Here is a 24816-nt window from a genome sequence, read left to right on the forward strand (position 1 = left end):
CTACGACAAGGTTGTAATAATTTAAAAAATCTACGCCTATTATTGGTTTTGTAACATCTGCTACAACGAAACGCCACACAAAAGTCCTACGAAGTCCGAAATCTAAAGCTAAATTCACAAAACCGTAAGTAGCTATCACAGAACCGTTAGCTGCACCCAAAGTATATTCAGTCCGAGTACGACGATCACGTAGCGCTGATCGGGGGAAAACACACAGATCGCTACCGGTGTCGATCAGAAATTGCATCTTCGACGATCGATCAGTGACGAACAGGCGACCAGTAGTTGTTGAAGGACGATCGTTTGTCGCCGTTACCGACCGCCCATCGAGTTTTCCGACTTGAAGTCACAGGGGCGAACGCATGTGCGGGCTTTATCTCCATACTTGCTATGATACCAACACAGCGGAAACTTCCTGTAGTTGGATTGTGTTCGTTGCCTTGAGGAATTACGCGTGCCTTGGGATGTGCGAGAACGTGATCTGCTGTTCCTCTGCGTCGCCATTTGTTGAACTTGCTTCCGTAGCTCATCTACTTCCTTAGTGAGGTCGCTGATGAGTGAGCTAGGGACCTCGTTAGCTAGGGAAGCTACCTTGGGTGTTGAAGAAGCCAGGTCGTTCACTCTATCCGCCAAGTCGGCTAAGTCTTCCAGCGCTGTTCCTGCAGGCTGACCGGCGAGCACCGTTTGGATGCCATGCGGGAGTCGGCTGATCCAAATCGTCTTCAGAAAGTCGTCTGGAACGTCAGCGCCTGCTAAACCTGTAAGGTGGCGTAGAAAGGCGGAAGGTTTGCGGTCGCCGAGCTCTTCGTGCATCAACAATTGTTTTATTTTTTTCTCGTTCGATGCAGTCAGTCTCCTTATCAGTTCGCCTTTGAGTTTGTCATATTTGTTGCTAGCGGGAGGGTTAATTATAATATCCTTAACTTCCTTGGAATGTTGATTTTCAAGATGACCAATGACGTAATTGAACTTTGTGGCATCGCTGGTTATTCCAGATATGGCGAATTGACCTTCAACCTGCGCGAACCAAATCTCTGGCTCCTCGGGCCAGAACGGCGGTACCCGTACTCCAACTTTAAAAACATTGTTGTGATTTGTCGACTCGTTCCCGTCGCTATCGCCGGGCGGCGATGTTGCCGACGTGCCTCGTACGTCCTTACTCATGTTCGTATATAGAGGTCACCAGTAAAGGAATCCTCCGTGCGTCGATGATAAAATAATTAAACGACACGAGTTCCTTCGTAATAATTTAGTTTTAATTTTTTTCTCACAACCTTGGATGAATAAATACTCTCACAACAACATAAAATAAACAATGATACAAAAACAGTCTTGACGTATATTAATCTGAGTGAAGATTTTTTCTTTTTTTCAAACTTTTATTTTTAAATAAGAATGTGTGTAACCTACAATCTGATTTTACAATTTCCAACAGTTGCGAGTAAAACGCTAACGCAGCTGTGTAAGATTGTTTCATTTGTGTTTCTGCTAATTAGTTTTAATTACCTCCTTAACACACGGTCGGTTAAAATTAATAAAATTTAAGTACTTAGGACCTACTAACTCTTTTGTTCTCTAACTTTAGTACATAACAATAAGAGTTATTATTTTCTATCGATGACAAATTTTTGTTTGGACTGACAAATTATGACTAATGTGTAAAATAACTTTTTTCTTTCTTTGCAGTCGTATTCCTCATTGCTGAAGGTCATGACCCCTTTCCATTAATTACATAATGGTAGGAGTTTTAATTAATTAATTTGGTTTTTCGCAATTTGTAAACTAATACGACAAAGTAGGCTTATGGCATTCTAATAGCAACAATAGCAATAATCATCTCCACAGGTTATATAAAAATCTTTACTTGAAAGTGTAAAGTGTAAGAAATTTTAAGCCTGTTAAGCCGCATGGCACATTTTTTTACTTTTAATACAAAAGACAAGCTTTTAATGCTAAGGAAAATACTAAATAAGAGTAATCAAAAAGATTACCTACAATAATACCTACTTTGAATAAACATAATTTGACTTTTGAATAAAGTACTACTCCCCTACTTTCCTACAATAACTTGAATTTGTACTTAGATGTTTTATTCTTAAATCAATCAATTATTTTCTCCCAGACCTATTTCTATTCGACATCATTATTTACCGCAGCACACAATTCATCAAATTCGGCCATTTGATTCATCTTAATTGTATCGAACATAATACTTTCATTAGGAACGGTACTTAGCAGTGAGTATATTCCTTTGTTTCTTTTCGTGTAACCTATTATTATTAATCTTATTAATTTTATCCGAATTATGTACGCCAAATTAATTTGCTAAATTGGTGTCAGATATCTTTATTATCTTTGACGAAACATCCTTAAAATATACTTATCCAATTTTTTTTACTCTTATAAGCAGTGTTTCGCCCTTACTTTTCTAAATATTTAGATACATTGTCAATTCGTATTTCTCTATTTGTTTATTTTTAGACTTTTCACATAGAAGTAGAAAGTAGATAGATAGATAGATAGAAATCTTTATTGCACACAAAAACACATGTAAAAGAACACAACACAGAAAGAAAAAAACAGAAAAAACAATTGTGTGCAAAGGCGGCCTTATTGCTTAGAGCAATCTCTACCAGGCAACCTTCGCTGAAAGGAGAAGCTAGTTTTGGATAGTACCAAGTCGCAAAAAATTATTCGAAATTACTTTTATATACCTATATTAATTATTATATTAATAATACTTAGTGAATACTTAATAGAACTAGGCACTAGTAGGTACTTAATAATTCTATGAGTTAACATCATTACCTAAATCTGTGTGGTAAATTATTTTGATTCAAAACCACTTTTAAAATTTTACTTTTACTTTGCGACTTAGTACTATCCAACACTAGCTTCTCCTTTCAGCAAAGGTTGCTTGGTAGAGATTGCTGTAAGCAATAAGGCCGCCTTTGCACACAATTGTTTTTTCTGTTTTCTTCCTTTTGTGTTGTGTTCCTTTTCATGTTATTGTGTGCAATAAAGATTTCATCTATGTATATTGTATGTATCTATCTAATTTTGACAGGTTCATAGGATACAATTTTTGTTAGAAATAGCTCTTATTTAGGTACTAATTTACTTCAGTGACCCCTAAATAAGAAAGGATTTCCCACCCGACCGAAACCAGGCTGGGTCAGCTAGTTATCTTTAAAAGTGTTGACTCTTTTAAAAGAGTCTGCCTATACTTTCGGAGAGCATCAATGTTAGTACCTTTGTTTATTTAACAACAGTTTCCTAAACATCCCAACCCACTTTCATCCTCAGCTTAATGTCAATCGCTACGTGTGGTAATGCCCGTAATAGGCGCGCCGGTCGCCCGGCTAGTGCTAAATATGCGGATGAATTATTCAAGGCCCTTTAGTAGACGCCACGGCCACCTGAAACAAAGTACAGTCCCTTGTTAGAGTGAATAGAGGAATACGGCTGAGAGAGGATATAGCGAACTATACTACAGTGGTGAGCGCTGTGGTCTTTTAAGTAGGAGGACCCGGATTAGATTCCCGGCAGAAGCAATTCATAATTTCTAAATAGTCTCTGGGTTGGTCTGGTGGGAGGCTACGACCGTGGCTAGTTACCACCATACTGGTAAAGCCGTGCCGCCAAGCGATTTAAGGCGCCCACGGACTTGAACTGAACTGCAACTGAACTGCGCGTCGCGGCTGCACCCCGCACGATATTCTCTCCAGCCGCGACGCGTGTACCGCGTAGCGCGTCACTGCCGCGCGACGCGGCTGTGACGCGTGTGTGCAGTTCAGTTCAAGTGCGTGGGCACCTTTAGGGTTCCGGTACGATGCCATGTAGAAACCGATAAGGTTTATGGGTATAATAAAACTGCCATATCTTTACCAAGCTAGTTCGCTTCCATCTTAGACTACATCATCACTCATGTGAGGTCACAATCATGGGCTAGCTTGTAACATATGAGCATTTACATAATGGACACCGCAAAAAAAGGCACGCGGAAATGAAATGACATAAGCGTCCTTCATATTCTATTGTATAGAATGTAAAAATTTAGAGTAGGAACGGACATGGAGTACTTTTATCCCGGAAAATCAAAAAGTTCTCACATGATTTTAAAATACCTAACTCCACGCGAATGAAGCCACAGACATCATCTAGTCAGTAATAAAATTAACACTAAATATGTAAATAAATACAAAGTTGAAACAAAATATAAATAAACACTACATTTTCGGAGACGTTTCAATAGTTGACACTTTGATGGATGCATGTTACGTTAGCTACATTAACAACGCATCAACAATTCGATTCAATTTTTTTAAGTGACCTAGTTGCAATGGTCCAATACTATGACAGTTTTTTTGCGTATAGCCTCTCCCTCTGAAGGCTGGAACTGCTCTGTGTACCTAAGTACAGTAACTGTGAGAATTGCTATAACTTTACCAGGGCCGGCAATTTTGGTAGTTACCTCCCTACATTTTTAAAGTAAATTGAACGGAGAATGTGAAGTAACTCCTAACTTAGATTGACCTGTAATAGTGGACTAGATAACCAAAAACCGGCCAAGTGCGAGTCAGACTCGCGCACCGAGGGTTCTGTACTCGGGTAATTTTTGGTAATCTTCGGGTAATAATGAATTGAGACAACTTTTAGAATGTCAAAATGAACATGTACAAAAATTCAGCTTCTTATTCTGAGATCGACCCACTTTTTATGCTAAAGTGACTACTTAGCATGGGTGCAATGAAAATACTAATTATGTGTCAGTGTGGTTATTTTGTAAAATTTCAAAAGAATAAGAAAGCATTTTCGATGAAAGCTCTCAGTCGGCTTGATTTCCTCCGATATCTTGAAAAATTATCGTCATATTTCAGCAAATTAACAAAAATCAATATTAAACTATACTATAAAACTTTATCTTGAATCACCCCTATTGACGAAAACGCATCAAAACCCGTTGCGTAGTTTAAAAGATCCAAGCGTTCAAACAGATAGACGGCGGAAAGCGACTTTGTTTTATATTATGTAGAAATGTTTAATATCTTTAGTTTCTCAAGTAACTATGAATATTTGATACAAGCTCTAGGATGGATTCTAAGAAACCGCTCTTCAAGTAGGTGAGTATTTAATGTTTTGAAGAATAAAGAATGTGTCTTTCTATCTGTTTATTTTACCAGGTTTGATACAACAGATGGCTAATGTGGTATAAAGCCACGTAAATAAAGTTATTTACTTGATAAATAATCCCTTTCAAACGAAGTTCCACGAAGCCATCATTTGGCTATAAATTATTTAATAGAATTATTTCATAGAAATCTTTTCTATTAGAATTGAATTGCCTAAACCATTTGAAGTCACAAATAAACAGGATTTATGAAAATAAATAAAGACTGAAACAAACTTGATAAGATTCGACGCGATTTAATGAATATAATATAATAATAATTAATGAGTAAGTACTTAAATAAGTTATTACATGAATATAGCAATTTTAAAATAAAAGACCTCGCACTTATCCCCACAAGGTGGACAAACGACATCAAACGCTTGATGATGATCGTTACACTTATAACTCCAAACGACAGGCAACATAAATATAAGCAATTTAAAAGTTGGGGCCAGTAGTAATAGCAAAACCTGTGTCACGAACAATGGATCGATATGATTTTGTGCATCGGAGCCTTGGGAAATGACATAGGCAATCCCGGAAAACCAAAATTTTCTCATAATCCAACTGAACGAAATCACAGGCATCATCTCTTCAATCATCCATATTTATTTATTTATTTATTGAAAAGGTACACAAAACAGGTTGTTACTAAAAATGGTACAAACATAAAAACAAAAGATCCTAATCTAAGTGACAACCCCTAATAGGTGTACAGTTGTACACAGCAATACTATACCTAAATAAAATATACATTAATAATAATTTAATAATATAAATGCGAAAGTGTGTCTGTCTGTCTGCTTGCTAGCTTACAACCGATTTTGATGGTTACAGAGATAGGTTGCACTCCCAGAAAGGACATAGGCTACTTTTTGTCTCGGAAAATCAATCGGGATAGTTATGAAACCTAAATCTTCGCCGATGATATTGTGTCATCTACCTAGTAGGCAAATTGTAACTGATTCCAAACACGTAATGGGAATTTTAGCGTTTATTTTTTAATGTAAATGGCATTTTACAGAATTCAATAAAATCGATCGTCAAATACCGGCACACAATTATTAAATCTCACTACAAAATATTAAATCCGTCGAGAACACAAGAAGCTCTTGGGAACAAAAAGAAGCGTAAATGCATAACAGCAACAATTCTTCCCGACCAAAGATATTTGACTGGGCAGAGCGGATATTGTGTGCGACTCAAGTGAAGGAAGCGCCGGGATAACCAACCCTTTTCTATAATATTTGATATGTAGCACAAATTAAAAAAAAATGTTGAAAAAACTATAACCCGACTACGGAAAAAATAAGACAACTTGAACCCGACTTGGTACAAGTAAAATGAACTAAAAAGAAAGAAACAAGATTGTGCTTAGTGCCTATCATCGTCTTGATTGAGATTCAACACAAAGGCCGTGGTCGTGCGTTGTCGACAGCGTATTTCTTATCCTTGATTGACGGAATTCCCAGTGATTTTATTTGTCTACCAAATTAGAATATTTTCTTTTTGCTGTCGACAACGCACGACCACGGCCTTTGTGTTGAATCTCAATCAAGACGATGATAGCACTAAGCACAATCTTGTTTCTTTCTTTTTAGTTTATTTTACTTGTACCAAGTCGGGTTCAAGTTGTCTTATTTTTTCCGTAGTCGGGTTATAGTTTTTTCAACTTTTTTTTATTTGAAACTTTTCCGTTTTAATAAGTCTATGATGCGACGATTAACTGAGGTCTCGTAAATAGCCAATAGGTGGCGCTGCTGTATGAGAAATAATAAAATTATAATAAAATGGGATTTCTGTCGCTTGGTATATTTTAATGATAACTATATACTATATATTTAAATAATAAAAAGAATAATCAATTAATAGGGTGCAAGAACTGTATTCAACTACGTACTATATGAGAAATTCTATGAGCTATGCGTTGTAAGCAGCTAGTGGCGCCATCGGTTATGTCTAATCGAAACGAATTTAATTATAGTAAAATGGGGTTTCTGTCGCTTGGTATATTTTAATACTAACTAAATTTATATTTATGAACTCAGAATTTTTTTCTCTTTTGTTGGACATCCCACTCGACACAATAGCAATAAAAAAAAATTTGAGACACTCACTTTTTTGATGTAACTTCCGTCAGGCCGATTTTTTTCGTATAAAGTATAGCCTATGTCACCCGGGCCATTACAAAGAATCGATTGACACCTCATTCATCAAAATCGGCCCAGTAGTTTAGGCGCCACGGTGGAACACACAAAATCTGGATACAAACATACATACATATTTACATACATACATACATAGACTGCTAAAATCATAACCCTTCCTTTCGGCTTTGCCGTAGTCGGGTAAAAATAAACGTTTTTCTTTCTTCCTTTCTTTCTTATATTGGAAACATTCTCATACAAAAAATTAGATCTCATGCTTATAAAGTTATTGAGCGTTCTAAATATATTAAACTTCTTACATAAACTGTACAAAGTTCAAGCTTGCAAACAATAAATAAAATATTAAATCTAAATTTTCCCAGAATTATTTTAGATAGATAGAAATCTAAAAAAATAATTTTGTGGAAAATAAACGCTACAACATCTGTCTTACAGGCTGGACACGAGACAGGTTTAGAAAAATAGCAAAAATCTGAATAGGTACCGACCGCTTTAAATTGTGCTAAGACATCAGAATCTAAACACTTCTTATTCAAATCGCCAACTATTTAAACGCCCAATAAAACGAGCCAATTGACACATTTTCTTGACCTTAGACTCAACTTGTCCATTTTAACATATATTATCATAATATTTTCCTATCTATGACGTAAGTGTCTTCGCGCCCTGTTCACGGGAAGGCACTTTCTATTTATTTTAAAAGGAATTTTCCGGGAAAAATTTAACAAAAGCTTTCAAGAAGCAAATCCTTCATCAAAGCCGCTCAGAGAGCCGAACGTTAATATAGTTTAGAAGACAGCCCTAGATAGCTTTTAAGAATCGTCTTACGTGATGGTATCTTGTTTGGATTTCGCTGTAAGACAAGGAACCCTAAGGTATATTTTAGCTACGCAACGATGACGCGCGACGGCGAGGCGTGAGTTTGGGAGGCGACACTTACAAACATTGAAAAAACTAAATGATCGCTGCTATCTAATTTTTTTTTAGCCATTATTATCAGTAAAATGTTCATATTATAGGGGAATATAAAGTAATTGGTTACTAGCAATTGCTAGCAATATTTTTCTACATCACACCAACATCAACATAATATTTATGATTATTTGTGTTTAGTTCAACTCAATAACCCTAACAGTTTACTTGTTGCTGCCGTTGATGTCATAAGGAGGTCATGCATAAGGAGAAAAAAGACTTTGTTTTTTTTTTAACGATTTTGAGCTAATTTCGTCTTTTTAACCCCCGACCCAAAAAGAGGGGTATTATAAGATTGACGTGTGTATCTGTGTATCTATCTGTGGCATCGTAGCTCCGAAACTAATGAATCGATTTTAATTTAGTTTTTTTGTCTGAAAAGGTGGCTTGATCGAGAGTGTTCTTAGCCATAAGAAAATCGGTTCAGTTGTTTGAAAGTTATCAGCTCTTTTCTAGTTACTGTAACCTTCACTTGTCGGGGGTGTTATTAATTTTTTTTTTATACTTGTGTACATGCATGACTGGGTCATTGTCTATTTTTTAAAATATAACACAAATCTGAGAATACTTTAAACCCAAAGCTCTGGGCGGGGCGCTAGTATGCCTTACATAACCGTTCGTGGCATAGCGACATAATTATTGTTTCGACCAGCCTGTCCATATATTTTAACACAAAACGTTATAAATACGAAGATTATTCCACTCAAAGTATCAAAATATCAGGTGAACGTGGAATATTAAACATTTTTACCTCGAGCGTACATTTTCAGCCGCACGAATAAAATTACTTTCACACGAGATTTCGTTTTTGAACCGTGAGTATAATAATTAAGGCGTGGCCATTGATATACGATAGTTCAAGATATTAAATAGAGACCACAATTTTTACTTATTTTAGACCTGGAAAATTTAGACCTTAGTTTAACCTAAGCTCTATTGTACCTTAAACTTAACTATAAAAACTTGCAATCGTTTATTGACGTCTGACACAAACTATATAAAGATCATAACCCAAAATAATTAAAAAAAAAATTTATATTTAAGAAATGAAAGAATAAGTATGAATAATTTCATTGATGTTTACATAAAGATTTCACATTTCCAATACATTAATTTACATTAATTTTCCAATACATTAGTCAATCTGTAAAATTTTATTAGTGAAAACTAATTTTAAAGTCGGTATATCGGAATCATTTTTAATAGTTTTGAATTCGTTCTATATTATGTATTATCAATATTTTCTGTGTACTTAATTTAATGTCAGCCACTTAGGGGCACTAAAGTTTGCGACATACGATTGATTCTAAAATATGAATACTATTTCTAATGAATAATATATCTTTAGCGTGGTATATCAATGGCTTCTACGTAATGATATTAAAACATATAATATTACACAGCTAACAACCTCGCCGTCAAAGCGACCCATGAAGATATTTTTAAACACGTATAATAGATATTTTTACCTTTGATAAGCCAATCAAAAGGCAAAAATATAATGGTGGTTAAAAAGTTTTAATTAGGCTAATAACTTTTATGTTATTCCGCATTCATTAATGGAATTGTATGGTGCCTATATTAATATAGAAGTACGGTTTTATTATCAAAACCGTACCGCCAAACGATAAAAGGCTTTGACACACGGAAGGCGCAAAAGCAGCGCGCCGCAATGGTAACAGTCGTGGTTTGTTTTTTGTGTGCATGTGCGCGGTTCGTACAATTCGCGCGCAAATTTCAAATTTTTTAGTACTTTACATTTACCACTAAAAGTGGTAATTCTTAACTTTGTGCGCATATGTGCAAATTGTGTAAATGCGTACAAAAAACCGGCCAAGTGCGAGTCTGACTCGCGCACTGACATCCTAACTCGGGTATTTTTTCCAACATTTTGCACGATAAATCAAAAACTATTATACATAAAAAAACTGTTTTAGAATGTATACGTAAAACCCTTTCATATGATACCCCATTATGTATAGTTATCTTCCTTTGAAAATTGAAACACATTTTAATTTATTTTAAATGATGTAACCACAAATTCGCGGTTTTCAGATTTATTCCTGTACTTGTGCTATAAGACTTACCTACCTGCCAAATTTCATGATTCTAGGTCAACGGGAAGTACCCTATAGGTTTCTTGACAGACACGACGGTCAGACAGACAGACAGACAGACAGACAACAAAGTGATCCTATAAGGGTTCCGTTTTTCCTTTTGAGGTATGGAACCCGAAAAAAAAGCAAATTCACCCGACTCATGTCACAGAGTATGGATTATGATATAACACATACAGAGGGTCAACGTCGTGGTCGCGTCATTTACCACAAGACCAAAAGCGTCGGACTAGTGTGTGTATATACTGTGGTAACGTATCCGACACGATACATGGAACTTTTGAATAAAAACAGGTGTTACTTTGCGGAAGTTCGTAATAAACAAGGAAGGAATAAACAAACTAAATTTACTATAATCCGCCCAAATAGACAAATCTGTATGTTGCAACATGCAGCATGCGAAAGCACCGCTTGCCCTCCCACTTCTAAACATGCGGAAAAAGCAGGAAAAACCACGCAGCCTATAAGACCACACCAGCGGTTACCACTGCACTAGGGAGCATTTACATAATGAATAGTATAATAAGGCAGTAGTCCCACCGCCAGCAAACAATTATTTTACTAGCTTTACCTAATATTTTTTCGCTCAAAAACCTAATGTATTATTCCGGGTCAGTAAAAGAAATAACTGCCGGTGAAAGCTCTCCTCTCTCTCTCTCTCTCTCTCTCTCTCTCTCTCTCTCCTAGTTTCTCGCAGCAACAAGAGCCACCAAAGAAAAACTCGCTCAAAGAAACTCTCTTGGCGGTCCAAACACTTGGGCAGTCTGTGCAAGGATTAATTTGATGCACTCGCACACTCACTCATAGCCCAGCGACAAAGCTATATCGCTTCTTGTTGCGCGCCAACTCATTCCTAGTTTATAGTTTAACGATAAGCGAGAAATCGTCCGCAGTAGGACAAATGCCTAAAGGCACGCGGTAGCGAAATTTTAAATAAGCAATACATTTGCGGAGGCGTTTCAATAGTTGACACTTTAATGAATGCGTCCCATGCGCTTAATTAGTTACATTATATATACTAGTTCCTCGCTACTTTGCCAGGAATAACCCTATTATGTAATGCATATTCACATAAACAAACGAAGGCTGTGGCGTGGGTTATGCGTTGTCCATATATCAACCGCAATTTTTAATGCCTTCTCTAAATATATTTGCATTTTTTGAAGCAGACGTTACTTTGCGGAAGTCCATGATATACAAAGCATCAAAATAATCCACTGAAAAAGGGCGAATCTGTATGGTACAACATACAGCAAGCGACATGCACCACCCGCCCACCACAATGCTTAATTATTGCAAAGTACTTTGCAATTGTGTATTGTATCATACAGGTTTTACTTTTTTCTGCGGATTATAGCAAATTAAGCTATTGATTCTTTGTATATTTGCATTTTGTTTTCTTATTGACTATTGATATTAATATCGGTCATTAGTTAATAATATCGTCGCCTCTGCATTTAAAGAAAATAAAATGACTCACGCAATCGCAGATAAAAGTTGATGTACCTAATTGTTAATTTGTGTTTCCAAATAGACTACAAATATTTGTTTACGAAAAAAAAATTAAACACAGTCATCTAAAACTCATTACGAGGAAAATCATAGGACACGTAACAAGAATGTAGGGTGACTATACAACTCTTATTAAAATGAAATGTCCTAATGTCAGTAAAGGCTGGCTCTCAGAGCCAAGTCGAATCGAATCACAATAATTTGACACCTAGGTACCTACGAGCTATTATTATGTTTAATTAATTATCACCACTATATCGTACAAAAACAATTTCGACCATCAAAAGGAGTACAATTGTACTACTTTGAATAAAGATTTTGTCTTTGACTTTGACTTTTATTATAGAACTTCCTCAGCGATGCGCCATACAAAATCAACGGGCTTCACCTTGATTCGGTACACCTCAGATTCCAGGCTTAAGAATCATTTTATATTCGTAACACATCGCTTCAATCAAAAGAAGTCACTAACAATAATAATTAGTAGTGATACTTTTTTGTAACCTTTTTACACCTCATCTATTCAATCGATTTTAACGAAATTTTGCAAAATGAAGCCTTGAAACGAAACCATTTTCTTCCCAAAAAAAAAATTGGTTGTCTGTAAAGTCGGTTTACTGACGATAGTTGAACGTGACAACAAAGGCCGATTGTGCTTCTTTGTCACTCGTTCCGCGCTCTCGCTTGCACTTCAAGCCTTACATGGAACGCCTCAGAGCGAGGTAACGCCGCATGATTCATGTTTTTTCGTGCGTGCAGCCGGCTCTATCGAATTATAAGACGTTGTCACGTCAAAAACAAAGATTTAAAAAAACCACACAAAACTTAGTACTTGATTTAATTTGCAAATATAGTAATGCAGTGTTGAGTACCTAGATACTTATTCGCATCGTCGTTTTCATTAGGAAACAACCATTTGAAAATTCATAGCAAAAAAAAAACAATAAGTGAGAAAAGTAAAGACTTTGTGAATAACTTGTGAACAAAGGACTCAAACGTTAAAAACGAGAGTTTTACTGAAACTTTTGATTTTAGGTTTAAAGGACGTATATAAATACGTCCCGTTTTAATGAAGTCAATTTGTGGCGACCCTAAAAAAGACTAATATCATGCTACGTAAAATCTATGGGAACCAACACGGAACCAACTTGGGAAATATATTGCTTACAGTTTTAACACTTTATAGGTCTTTCTATACTTATGTAAAGCCCCGGCTTCACATTGGTGCAATTTCAGAAAATCCTTTGAGAAAAGAATTTTTGGAAAATCCTGAAACACACGATTCTTAATTTTTAACCGACGACGGCTTAAGAGGGGTCTCTCCGTCACTCGTTCCATACAAACGTAGTTCCAATTTCATTTGAATATTAAGCACCAAAGTCCATGAAATACAGACATATTTTAAAAACTAATTCTATGCCTGTGGTTTTCCAGATTTCCGTTAAAATATTTGGTTTCAAAGCTACGCGGTCTTAAGTATTCACATACAAAACTATGAGCCCCTGTAATTTTAAAACTACAAATTAGAAAAATCTAAAACACCACAGGCACAGATATTAGTTTCTAGAATATGTCTGCAAAACATGGACTTTGGTTGCTTAATATTCAAATGAAATTGGAACTACGATTGTATGGAGTAAGTAACGGAGAGAGCCCTGTTAAATGCCTGTTTTCACTTAAAAATTACGGCTTTTTATACAAATATTTTAACCCCGTATAACTTAAAAATGACGGACTTATATGCAAACATTTAACCCCTATCTAATACCTTTAGGGGTCAAAGTTGAGGTTTTCTCACGAGGTTTTCCTTCGCCGTTAAAACAAATGATATTTAATTGCTAAAAACGCACATAACTCCAAAAGGTTAGAGGGTACTTGCCCTAGATCGAATCTACGACCTGCCAAAAATAAGGCCGATTTCCTAACCATTAGGCTATCACTGCTTAACACTTCGTTAAGTATACCATCGTTAATATAGGTCACGACAGGTCAAGATGGCAATCGGGGTATGAAGCGGGGGGACGCCCCGCACACCCCCGCACGTCCATTGATTTTAGACGCACCCCTACACGTACGACCCCGCGCTATCCTAGGTTACCTATCCTAGGTTGGTTATCCTAGGTTAGGGTTAGCGCGGGTGCTGTGCGGGTGTGTGTGGCGTCCCCGCCCGATTGCCATCTCGAGCTGTCGCGTACTTATAGATATTATGTGTAGTAAAGATACGAAAGCTGTGATAGCCTAGTGGTTAGGTCGGGGGTTCGATCCCGGGCACGCACCACTAACTTTTCAGTTATGCGCGTTTTAAGCAATTAAATATCACTTGATTTAACGGTGAAGGAAAACATCGTGAGGAAACCTGCATGCCTGAGAGTTCTCCATGTTCTTAAAGGTGTGTGAAGTCTGCCAATCCGCATTGGCCCAGCGTGGCGGACTATGGCCTAAACCCTTCTCATTCTGAGAGGAGACCCGTACTCAGTAGTGGGGCGGAAATGGGTTGATCATGATGATAATGATGAAAGATACGAAAAATAAATAAAGAACCTAAGATAAAGAAATCCAGCAAAGTCTTTGTTTCCTAGGTGCACTTGACCGTTTTCCTTTCCAACAATACAAGTTGGTAAGTACGAGAAATAAGTTGGAAATAATTCTTATTACTCATATTTATGCCGGAATAAAACATTAAGGTGGGTGTGATGGGTCTACCCGCGAAACTAACCCGCGTCTATCTGTGTATCTGTCTGTGGCATCATAGCTCCTAAGCTAATGAAACGATTTTAATTTAGTTTTTTGTTTGAAAGGTGGCTTGATCAAAAATGTTCTTAGCTATAATCCAAGAAAATCGGTTCAGCCGTTTGAAAGTTATCAGCTCTTTTCTAGTTACTGTAACCTTTACTTGTCGGGGGTGTTATAAATTTTTAATTTACACTTGTATATATTTAGATGCCCGCGAAGTAATATAATATGTCAATGAGACTTGTGAGAGAGTCCCTGACTTCATCCCCGTAGATTTAGGTTTTTAGTTAGTTAGTTAGTTAGATTTAGGTTCCTACGGGATTTTCACAAACTTAATTCACGCGGAATTCCGGGCATTAGCTAGTGAATAATTTAATATGTCAAAATAATTGTATCAAATAATAATGTAACCATGTATGCGCAAGAAAAGCGGCCCTTTGTCAAATTCCCCAAATATTCGCAATAGTTAGAATGGTAGGAATTATTCAGTATTCACAAAACACGCGTAAAGGTATTCCAACTAGGGTTGGCAGTTCCACGGGGAAATTCCTGAACATAAAATGGATTGATATGTTTGGTTTAACCAAACATTGTTTTTCATTTACTTGAAGAAATTTTAGAAATTGTTTACGAAAATCGTATACAGTAATCAATTTTAGAGACAACATTTGTTAATTTACTAGATGATGCCCGCGACTGAGTCATGATTTTAGGTCTTAAGAATTAAAAGAGAATCTATTCATGGGATTTAATACTATGAAGTTCTGCTACTTGAATCAATAGTTTTAAGTTTATAACTTCATTTAAAGTTTGTAATTTCATTAAATACAACATTAAAACGTTTTATAGGTACTTAACTAGCTTTTTTCAGAGATAAAAAGTAGCCTATGTGCTAATCCAGTATATTATCTATCTCCATTCTGAATTTCAGCCAAATCCTTCCTGTGGTTTATGCGTGAAGGAGTAACAAACATACACACACACAGACACACAAACTTTCGCCTTTATAATATTGATGTGATACTTCTGTAACTAACTTAAATTCTGGCATCGGAATTCCGGAGTTCATTTGGCACAGCCCTACACAAAGCACGTTAATAACACAAAGGTTTACTTTAGAGTTGACTAGAGTTTAATTGGCTTTCAGAATGGTGATCCGATCTGAGAAATTACTTTGACACAAGACCTTTATTATGTGGCGGAGCATGGGCGGGTCTTTAATTAATTCTTCGACATTAGATGCTCATTTATCTACTACTAGTAACAGCCCGCCATTTTTTGAAGCACGCCGTAGGTGTCAAAATCTCGCGCCAAAATCTATGTAGCCTGTGTCGCTACGCGTATCACACACACAATAAATAAATAAATAAATAAATCTTTATGATCTTAGCAGAACATTATTTACAGACTTTGGTGTGAGGCCCTGCCTCCTGATGAAATGAAAACTGTTTCAGGGGGCAGTGTCAGCAAGCGAACGAATTGGTCTTCACTTTTTAAAATACAGTTACATGAACTTCTATAACTTTGTAGTATATTTACTTATTATAAAGTTAAATGTGAAGAATGTAAGTAACTAAGACCAACTTTAAACTACACTGGATTTTTTCATTTAAGTTTAATTAGATTTTCTCAGCTTAGCTTTAATATAAGCTGTTTATTTACTAGCCAGAACTTTTTATTCCACTTAGTATAAAATGAGAATAGTAACATTGTTTGAAAAAATAGGGAAAGGTCAAAGAAAATCGCCCTAAAATTAGAGCGTTAGTATCAAAAAAAGTTTTTTAAAGTCCAAATCCAAACTACCCATACTATTTACAGTGTCCCGGATATCATTATCTAGTTTAGTTTAGGACCTCCCTAAGTGGTAGATTAAAAGATGATTCAAAAGCACTTGTGAAAGTCTATTTAATAAAAAACATATCTATTTCTAGCAAGAAACAGTTAAAAATTATTTTGATTAAAACAATTTTTAACTGTTACTTGCTAAACATGAACTTCCGCAAAGTAACGCCTGATTCTATCCAATATATCTATTTCTATATTTTAGTTATTCACATTACGTAGGATATGCGTAGTCCGTAGCGTCCGCGTAGCAACTTCGTAGGGCTGCTACAAATCAAATATTGTGATAACCGTAGACCGTGAATTTATTTATTCTAACTTGATAATAAACGAAAAATACTTTTAAAACACTAGAAATTGGTTGCATCCTAGAAAAAAATTATTCATATCTAGATGCTCGCGTAAGTTTTGGTTCTTTTTTAAATCCCATGGGTAGGTACTATACGATTTTTCGGGATCGTAGCCTATATCTGTTCCCGGGATGAAAGCTATCTTTATACCAAATAGAAAATAAAATAAAAAAAAATATACAAAAAAATAATAAAAAATATACAAAAATCTCCGAGGGAATGTTTTATTTTTCAGAACAAAAAGTTGCTTTTGTCTGTCCCCGAGATATAAGCTAACTCTATACCTACCTTGAGACTAAATTAGTTAGAGAACGGGCTGTGAAAAGCTAACAGAAAGACCGACAGACGGACATACGTTAGTATGGATAGTTACGTAGCTAATCCGTAGTCCGTAGCATCCGCGTAGCAATTCGTAGACTTACAAATCAAATCGACTGTAATTGTGAAAGTGAAACTCATAACTCATAAGAATTACCGCAATTTTTATATGAATGTATACAAAAATGCTTTAAATAACACTTGTTGAAACAATAATTAAGAGTTATTATAGTTTTTTTTTGTCTGAGCCAGCGTAGTGGACTATGGCCTAAAGTTAAGAAGTATTAAGGCCCTAAACCCTCCTCATTCTGTGAGAAGACCGGTGCTCAGTAGTGGGCCAGTGATGGGTTGATCATGATGATGATGATCGAAATTTGAATATTTATAGTAAAACTAACACTACATGTACTACTATACTACTATACTACGTGTACTACTGTTGTATGTGTGTGTGGTATATAACATGAATCATAATAATTTACAACCAAAATGAGACAATTCCCTTTGAAGCAACTAAATAAGTGATACTTCATAATAATATAATAATAATAAACAAAAAATAAGAAACAAGAGTTCATATTGAATAAGACCGTTTATTTACTAATTTAAAAGTTATCTGTATTTGACAGCATTGTTAGCAAACATGGTAACAACTTAATTGAATAGTACCCTACGTAGATAATAGGTTTTAAAATTAAAATATCAACAACACATTGAATGAGGCTGCAGTGGATGTTTGTTTTAAAGCTCTAATCTCAAAAGTGCTGGACGGATTGTAATCAAGATTTCATTAATATATATACCGAACGATCTATATATTAACAACATATAAATGTAGATAAATATACATAATAGATAGATTTTCTGTGGTAAAGGTTTCTATACTATTCTGTACTAATAAATAGACTGTTTCTTGAGAAAGTCATTTCTATTTTCTATAAGCATAAAGTCATTATACATATACCTATAAGCAAAACTAGGACTGACTTGCTAGTTATGTGTTCATTAATAAAATAATTTAATTTAAAATATTTTAAATAAGTAATTCAAATATTATTTTTTAAATAAAGAAAAGTAATTAAGTAATTAACAATTTTTAACCATGCATAATCCCGTTTAAGGTTGTTACTTACTAAATTGGAAGCTTTAAAAACTTTTATCGTAATTGTAGAGGCCTTCACACTTAAATGCCCAAATTTAATTTTAATTACCTACCTATTTATAATTTACAGTGAAATAAGCTCACATGATGTTGTGTAATAATTTATGTCCTACACAATTTTTATGTACTCACTTAATTAACACGGCTAAAAATAACACCGCCGCCCGTCTCTATAACAATGCAATCAAAAAAAGCTCGCAAACTCACAAGTGCTAACCTGCAAGCTACGTCATGCCGCATTAATACATTAAACCACAGTTAGTGTTGTGCCAACAGAATTATTATACTAACCTATCCCAACTGCGACTTAGGTAACATACCACATAACATTCGAGTAACTATAATAGAGAACTGTAAATTTCAGTTTTTTTAAACAGTACTGCATTCCCATCACTATAAGTTTACCACTTGGATATTTACGCGCGTGTTTCAAGTTTTGTCATGCATGCATGGATAACACACGTGCGTCCACGTCCGCGGTCCGCGGTTGACTGGCTTGACTCGCCGATGCCTCACCTACCCTTACCTTTAGTGGGCCGCTCCACCCCGGCCCACCCTTCCCAGGTAAACTCAGCCACTGTAGGTACATATTAATTACTGAGATCCAAATTAGCGCATTGGCCGTGCAAAAGTTCTCCTCAGATCTTGTCAAAATCGTTTTCAGTAAATAATATCTTGATTATTGTAGAGTTTTGTAGAGCCATTTTATAGGCCAGCTGACGACTTTGGTTAGGCCAAATATCAATCTTTATAAACAAGGATAGGATCAATGATGTTATAATAAAATTGTAATATCATTGGATAGGATATACAAAATCGACTTACGAGAATTACCATAAACTGGTAGCGCCGTTATGTCATTCTGTGTAACTACAGAAATCCTTTAGGGTTTAGTATTTGCTTTACACTTAAAAACCAATTCAAACCAATTGCGTACACGTGACACGTGCGTAGTGACGCGCGTAAGCCCCTAACACACCGGGTTACGCATGATACGTCTACGCTTTACGCAAGCGGTGTACGGTCGACGTCGAAAGTCCATACATAGCTTAAAGGCTAAAACCGTGCAGCAAGCAATGCTTTGAATCACTCGCATGCTCACTCACACAAATAAATATTAACTGTCAATAATATTGTCAACCTTAAGTAAACTACATAAGGTTCAAACGATTTCAGTTGAATACTTCCATAAAATGTCTACAATAGCAACCTTAAGACAACAACCATTAAGTTTAAAATATTTCTATTCCTATTCGACCTATCTACTGACTTTAAGTGATTGTTTATTTCATATCCCTGCGTATACTCACTCTCAGTGTCGTAGTAATATAGTCGGCACACAATGCATTAGCTCCAAATGATCTAGGTTCGAATCTCTTATTGCATTGTTTTTAGTTTTTAATAAAATGACTTTTTGTTTATATAATTATTCTTTATTGATAATATAAAAAGAGTAAATAAGAAAAAAACACTTTTTACTAGATAATCGACTTTATTGTAATTTTTTCATTGTTATCTTTTTACATTTGCTAAAAAGTAATAAATAGATAATATTAGCTATTTTTTTTTCAATCTATTTTAAAGGTTACAGCTTAAGTAATCGTTTTCATAAAGAAAAGAAAATTGAAGCTAAACCTTACAAAAACTAGTAATCATTCGGTGGCGCTGCTTTTGTTGTCTGTTAATTTTAGTAAGATATTACCTATTATTATTAACATAATATAAGTTAAGAAAAGAAAATACTTTATGTTCTATGTTTAAAGACTTAAAAAGTAAAATGGATATAACTTTATAAATAAATTGTTATAGTATTTAATATAACCTCCAAGCAAGCAAGCGCCACCGCATGGATCCGACTATATTGAAACAGATATCCGTTCTTCTAATATTCTCCCATACTTCCATATAGTGAGCCTCTAATTCCTCTGCAGTCATCTCATTTCGCATATCCCGTCTGGTGATCTTGCTGGCCAGGGAATAATAGTTATGTCTGGGCTTTCATTAAGCCAATCACGCACTATATTATGTGCTCGATGCACAGGACAGTTATCATGCACAAATGATAGTTGTGGCATATTAACAACCGGATACACACACCACACAGTCGGCAACATGCTGTCACGTAACACTTCCACATAATGTGCAGCTGTGGCGCGCCCTACAATTGACACTAGTTCACCAGGTGCAGCGGCATTCATCCAGCCCCACATATTGACAGATATCCGTCCAGATTCCATGTTTGGGACAACATTTTCATATTTTTCGACCATAGATCTCCGCTGTGAATCATTATTATGACGCGGGTGGCCACTTCGCGGTCTAGATGTTAAATTACCTTCTTCTTCGTGGCGCGACACCCAACGCTTTTCGGTGATCCACTAAAAACCAAACAGTGAGATTAATATAACACCAAATAAAACAACACTTTAACCTACTAAGTATCTTGTCTAAATTTTATGCATATTCCTTCGATCACTTATTCGAGTATTGGAGTATGTAACACCGATTTCAGTACTCGACCCGATAACTAGATGGCGCTAGTTACCTGTTACTTCGCGTTACCGTGAACTGCGGGTCAGTTGTATATATCGGCTAGCATATGTTTGTAAAATCATTCCAATCGATTCTAATCAAATCAATCTAATCAATTCCTAATGAATTCCGAGTCAGTTCCGGATTCCTTCGCTCGGTACTCAAACGAGTTACGAACTCTGCATCCACATCTGTTGGGACAGAGTTAAACGCTAGTTTCAGTAGTACCAACGACATAGGTGGCACGAACCCCTGCATCCACATCTGCTGGGACGGGGCGTTCCGGAAACCTACCAACCTTCATAGGTGGCACGAACTCCTGCATCCACATCTGCTGGAACAGGGCGTTCTGGAAGCCTACGAAGTGTCAAACTATAAGATTGTACCTAAACTAAGTGGTGAAGCAATATATATAGTTTCCGTCTAGTTCGACCTCGTGTTTTCTTCATCGCCTGCCTAACCTCCTCTACAAATTGGCGATCCAACGTGCGGCTGGTCCAACGCCTCTATAAATTGGCGATCCAACGTGCGGCTGGTCCAACACTCCTACAAATTGGCGCCCAACGTGGGGCTGGTCCAACGCCTCTACAAATTGGCGCCCAACGTGGGGCCGATCCGACGCAACGGCCGACGCGACTACAAGCGACTTATGAAGGACGACGAGGAATTAGTCTTTGACGAAACGTGGATCTCCGTGGACGTGGATCCACACAACATCTTCAAACTCTGTGGAGAGAGTTTCTGAACTACCTTGATGTCACTGTTGTCACTATGCGTTCTGTTAGAATGGAACCAGTATCTTCGCCTTCGCTTCATGAAGACAGTCAGACAAATACGCTGTCAGACTAACCTTATAGTCCGCTCATCTCTTTGGCACTCAGCCCACTGAAGAGGAAACACTTTGAACTTTTTGATGATTATTATCCTGTACTAGATGCTCTATATGAAGATGCTATGGAAAGCTGGAAAACTATGGCGACGCACCCAAATTTTTTCTTACCAAGAACGAAAACGTGTTTAATCCTAATGGGAAGCAAGCTACTTTGTCCTTGGAGCAGTTTCCGTGCAGGGGGAGGGTGGATAAGCACTTTGTTAACACAAAGCCTGAACGAAGATTTAAGAGATTGGATGGACGAGAATAATTTCTTACCAAGGCTAACAACGACAATTCCTCGATGCCATCGAGGAAGATCTCCAAAGAACGACTACAACTAACTTCCTGTCTCTCTCGTCGGGACGACTTCGCAGACAGAGGGGGAGACTGTAACACCGATTTCAGTACTCGACCCGATAACTAGATGGCGCTAGTTACCTGTTACTTCGCGTTACCGTGAACTGCGGGTCAGTTGTATATATCGGCTAGCATATGTTTGTAAAATCATTCCAATCGATTCTAATCAAATCAATCTAATCAATTCCTAATGAATTCCGAGTCAGTTCCGGATTCCTTCGCTCGGTACTCAAACGAGTTACGAACTCTGCATCCACATCTGTTGGGACAGAGTTAAACGCTAGTTTCAGTAGTACCAACGACATAGGTGGCACGAACCCCTGCATCCACATCTGCTGGGACGGGGCGTTCCGGAAACCTACCAACCTTCATAGGTGGCACGAACTCCTGCATCCACATCTGCTGGAACAGGGCGTTCTGGAAGCCTACGAAGTGTCAAACTATAAGATTGTACCTAAACTAAGTGGTGAAGCAATATATATAGTTTCCGTCTAGTTCGACCTCGTGTTTTCTTCATCGCCTGCCTAACCTCCTCTACAAATTGGCGATCCAACGTGCGGCTGGTCCAACGCCTCTATAAATTGGCGATCCAACGTGCGGCTGGTCCAACACTCCTACAAATTGGCGCCCAACGTGGGGCTGGTCCAACGCCTCTACAAGTATTATTTACTCACAAAACTTTATGTAATGCTATGTTTATGAACACAATTTCTTAACCTAATACACGTTATCTAACAATAAAAACAATACTCACGGTGAAATCAGTTTCATTGCAAGTTTAAAATATTGTATCCGAGATTATGTATCAACAATACACATTAGCCTGCATTATTCTTGAAGACAAGTAAAATAAAACGTTTTCAAGACTCAAGAAACAACATGAATTAATATTGTAGCCTTTGCAAGTAACGACTGTCAAAATCTTTTGTCCGTCGGTACTCAGTAACCATAATTTATCTAACTTCGTAACTGCGATTTTTTAAACTACCCACTTAAGCTATTATAAGTCAAAACGTATCACTCAAAAAATAAAAACAGAAAAAAAGCTTACACGGACCCGAGATTCGAACCAGAAACAACCGCGTTTGCAGTCCGGGTACCCCCGCGCTGCGCCATTCAACTCTTTTGCTTTATATATGAATTTTTAGATGTTACTCTCAGGCTTACAAATTGAATGACTTGTATAATATTACAGTGCAAGTGTGTGCGTGACAGACTGCATGCAAGGTAACTTGTTTACTTATTCTATATGGACTTTTGCAGTCGACTGTACCATTTTCATACAGTTCCATACATTACAACGCAATGGCACGCGCTTCGTCTACGCTTACGCAACCTGTGTGAACGAGCTTTAATATGGTTCAGGCAGATTTAACAAATTTAAACATTGTATACAAACACATTTATTAAGTGTAGACTATTATACAATTACCTATTGATGAATTCCTAATGACAAAGTTTCGTGGAAGTGACTGGCTGAGCTTTCAGTTGCCCATAGGGGGTGTAGTGTGTTAGCTCTTGACTGCAATCTCACCTGGTGGTTAATCATGATGCAGTCTACAATAAAAGCGAGCTAACCTGGAAGGCGTATCGCAGTTTTATTGAACCCACACCCCTTTGGTTTCTACACGGCATTGTACTGGAACTAAACTACTTGACGGCACGGCTTTGCTGGTAGGGTGGTAACTAGCCACGGCTGAAGCCTTCTACTAGACCAGATCAGAGATTTAGAATTTATAAAATTCCAACTGCCTCCCCCCCCCCCCCCCCCCCACCTCCTCACAGCGGTAAATTAAAAATTTATAACACCCCCGACAAGTGAAGGTTACAGTAAATAGAAGAAAGCTGATAACGGCTGAACCGATTATTTTCTTCGATTATAGCTAAGAACACTCTCGATCAAGCCACCTTTTAAACAAAAAAAAACTAAATTAAAATCGGTTCACTAGTTTAGGAGCTACGATGCCACAGACAAATACACACTTCAAACCTATAACACCCCTCTTTTTGGGTCGGGGGTTAAAAATTTAACCCTGAAAATGCTATGTATATTATGTAAAAGATGTGCTACACGTCGCATTTTGTTTCAAAGAGAAAAGCTTTAACAAAGAAGTACAAAGTAATTTTTCCAATAAGTACAATATTTTCCAAATCGGATGATTCGGAATTCAAACGAGACAGGGTATCATTTAAAGTCCTAATTTGCTTGTATACTCTGTGACTTATTGAATTATTGATGTCTTTCACGATCCCGTAATCCTATTAACAGAAAATTGCTATTGAAGATGATAGCGGAAACAATGGCTCGATCTCTTAGCATTTTATATTTTTATAATGCTTTTATAATTGACTTTTTTTTTTGATTGAAGATTGTTTGTTAAGGCGATTTATTTGTTTGTTTTTCGTATAAAATGTACTAGTATTTAAGTCCGCGTTAAGAGGGGTCTCTCCGTCACTCGCTCCATACAAACGTAGTTCCAATTTCAGTAACCAAAGTCCATGAAATTTTGCAGACATATTCTAGAAACTAATATCTATGCCTGTGGTTTACCAGATTTCTGTTAAAATATTCGGTTTCAATGTTACGCGGTCTTATAAATTCACATTCAAATCTTTGAGCCCCTGTAATTTTAAAACTACATGTTTTTAGAAAAATCTAAATCACCACAGACACAGATATTAGTTTCCAGAATATATCTGCAAAAT

The 24816-nt window shown here is 36.6% G+C and overlaps 2 protein-coding genes across 2 annotated transcripts in view; both read right to left on the reverse strand.

The window, feature by feature from the left end:
• LOC123875014 (synaptogenesis protein syg-2-like) overlaps window positions 1-18827 on the reverse strand; it is a 234867-nt gene extending 216040 nt beyond the window's left edge. Inside the window, exons 1-2 of the mRNA XM_045920640.1 lie at window positions 18639-18827; window positions 3253-3419 (exon numbers count right to left, since the gene is read on the reverse strand). The gene's annotated coding sequence lies outside the window, so the exon portion shown is untranslated. The remainder of the gene's footprint in view (window positions 1-3252; window positions 3420-18638) is intronic.
• On the reverse strand, window positions 313-1164 carry LOC123875291. Its single transcript, XM_045921041.1, has one exon. The coding sequence runs from the start codon at window positions 1162-1164 to the stop codon at window positions 313-315; it is 852 nt and encodes a 283-aa protein (XP_045776997.1).
• Window positions 18828-24816: the final 5989 nt, after the last annotated feature.

Source organism: Maniola jurtina, chromosome 19, assembly GCF_905333055.1.
Source record: "Maniola jurtina chromosome 19, ilManJurt1.1, whole genome shotgun sequence".
Lineage (NCBI taxonomy): Eukaryota > Metazoa > Arthropoda > Insecta > Lepidoptera > Nymphalidae > Maniola > Maniola jurtina.